The sequence below is a fragment of the Nematolebias whitei genome, chromosome 12 (assembly GCF_014905685.2).
Source record: "Nematolebias whitei isolate Nwh7 chromosome 12, NemWhi1, whole genome shotgun sequence".
Classification (NCBI taxonomy): domain Eukaryota; kingdom Metazoa; phylum Chordata; class Actinopteri; order Cyprinodontiformes; family Rivulidae; genus Nematolebias; species Nematolebias whitei.
The window spans coordinates 48501315-48504041 of NC_056509.1; the positions used below are offsets into that span (position 1 = coordinate 48501315).

General features: G+C 42.9%; 1 protein-coding gene across 1 annotated transcript in view; it reads right to left on the bottom strand.

The window, feature by feature from the left end:
- Positions 1-2727, bottom strand: part of senp6a (SUMO specific peptidase 6a) — a gene marked incomplete in the record, with an annotated part of 27391 nt that overhangs the window by 23265 nt on the left and 1399 nt on the right. The window contains 1 exon segment of the mRNA XM_037685678.1: positions 1933-2026. Coding sequence (XP_037541606.1) covers positions 1933-2026 — 94 coding nt within the window.

Here is a 2727-nt window from a genome sequence, read left to right on the forward strand (position 1 = left end):
TCACGCTCACACTCTTCACGCTCACACTCTTCACGCTCACACTCTTCACGCTCACACTTTTCCTGCTCACACTCTTCATGCTCACACTCTTCATGCTCACACTTTTCTTTCGGCCAACATTTCTAAAAATATTTTTATATTGGTCTCAAGTAATATTCTAATTTTCTGAGATGCTGAATTTGTTTTTCATTAGTTGTCAGTTCTAATCATCAACATTAAAAGAAATAAACATTTGAAATAAATCAGTGTGTGTGTGATGAAGGAATATTATTTACAAGTTTCACTTTTTGAATGGAATTACTGAAATAAATCAACTTCATCATATTCTAATCTTAGGACCAGCAGTATGGGGGAGTGTACGTCTGTGGGGGCAGTGCATGTCGATGAGGGGCGTGCACATGTGTGGTAGGTGCGCACGTCTGTGGGAGCGTGCACGTCTGTGTGTGCACATGATAATCACACCTGATCATCATCCCATTGATTGAAAACAGCTGACTGTAATTTCACCTTCAGATTAATGATAATCCCAGACGCTCACAAACTTTTACCTCTCTGGATTATTTCCCTCCATAAATAAATGATCCAGTATAATAGTTTTGTCTCGGTTGTTTAACTGGGTTCTCTTTATCTACTTTTAGGACCTGTGTGAACATCTCAAGATGTTTGAGGTCAGATTGATGCAGAAATATAAAAATTATAGCGTCAAACTTTCAGCTCCTCTCTAAGAAACTGGTTCAGAAAAATGATTTTACACATTTTCTCTCATCAGATTTTCTTCTGGAGTATCCAAAGTGAAACAGGAAGTGACATCAGAGGGGAAACGCTGAAAATAAGAGCTTGCTGCACACGAGAATAGATAACAGCTGTGATTCTTGATCCAAGACCTTATCAATATGTTCTCTCTCCAATAATCATTGATGATTACAAACGCTTGTTCTAACATTCTAATGTGGATCATAGATCAGGTTTATTGGAGCTTTTCACAGGTTTTCAGAGCCCACAGAGGCTGAAAGGACCCGACAGGAACTGAAAGGATGGAAAAGGTGCTGAAATGAGCCGATAGGAGCTGAAATGAGCTGAAAAAAGCTAAAAAGAGCTGAAAGGAGCTGAAATAAGCTAAAATAAGGTAAAAGGAGCTGATAGGAGCTGAAAGGAGTTAAAAGGAGCTGAAAGGAGCTAAAAAGAGCTGAAATGAGCTGAAAAAAGCTAAAAGGAGCTGAAATAAGCTAAAATAAGGTAAAAGGAGCTGAAAGAAGCTAAAATAAGGTAAAAGGAGCTGAAAGAAGCTAAAATGAGGTAAAAGGAGCTGAAACAAGCTGAAAAAAGCTAAAAGGAGCTGAAACAAGCTGAAAAAGCTAAAAGGAGCTGAAGGGAGTTAAAAGAGGTAAAAAGAGCTGAAAGAAGCTAAAAGGAGCTGAAAGAAGCTAAAAAGAGCTGAAAAAAGCTAAAAGGAGCTGAAAAAAGCTAAAAGGAGCTGAAAGGAGCTGAAAGAAGCTAAAAGGAGCTGAAAAAACTAAAAAGGATCTGAAAGGAGTTAAAAGGAGGTTAAAAGGAGCTGAAAGGAGCTGAAAGAAGCTAAAAGGAGCTGAAAAAACTAAAAAGGATCTGAAAGGAGTTAAAAGGAGGTAAAAAGGAGCTGAAAAGGACCTGAAAAAAGCTAAAAGGAGCTGAAACAAGCTGAAAAAGCTAAAAGGAGCTGAAGGGAGTTAAAAGAGGTAAAAAGAGCTGAAAGAAGCTAAAAGGAGCTGAAAGAAGCTAAAAAGAGCTGAAAAAAGCTAAAAGGACCTGAAAAAAGCTAAAAAGACCTGAAAGGAGTTAAAAGAGGTAAAAAGAGTTAAAAGGAAGTAAAAGGAGCTGAAAGAAACTAAAAGGAGCTGAAAGAAGCTAAAAGGAGCTGAAAGGAGTTAAAAGGAGGCAAAAGGAGCAGCTTACTCGTTGCTCTTTTCCTTTTGCCTGTCAGCAGGAAGGGAACAGCCCCAGCTGTGCTTGAAGCCTCCATCTGTCCTGGTCTCAGTTCTGTCCAGGGCTGAAATCAGAAAGCAGACTCATCAGTGCTCAGAGTTACAGAACCACCCGGTCCAAACCAGCTGGCTTCAGGAGCCAACATGTCCGAGCTGAAGGACCAGGAGGAGGCTCGTGTCTCTGCAGACATGTCTGACCCTTTCTGTTGGACGTCATCGGTCCCACTACAGTTTACGACAGCACTCAGAGTGGACCCATAGGACCAGAACCAGACCGAGTATCACAGGAAGGACCATGGGAGCAACATGGAGATAAAAACATCATTTTCAGAAACCTGAGGAGCTGAACGCAGCAGAAATCAAACTCTGACTGGATGTTCGGTGAACCACAGAGCAGCTGCAGCTACAGAACAAGGACGGTCCATTTAGATGGGTCCAACAGGAGACCCTCTGTGGTCCAACTGGAGTGGTCCAACTGGAGACCCTCAGTGGTCCAACAGGAGACCCTCTGTGGTCCAACAGGAGACCCTCAGTGGTCCAACAGGAGACCCTCAGTGGTCCAACTGGAGACCCTCAGTGGTCCAACAGGAGACCCTCAGTGGTCCAACAGGAGACCCTCAGTGGTCCAACTGGAGACCCTCAGTGGTCCAACAGGAGACCCTCTGTGGTCCAACAGGAGACCCTCAGTGGTCCAACAGGAGACCCTCTGTGGTCCAACTGGAGACCCTCAGTGGTCCAACAGGAGACCCTCAGTGGTCCAACAGGA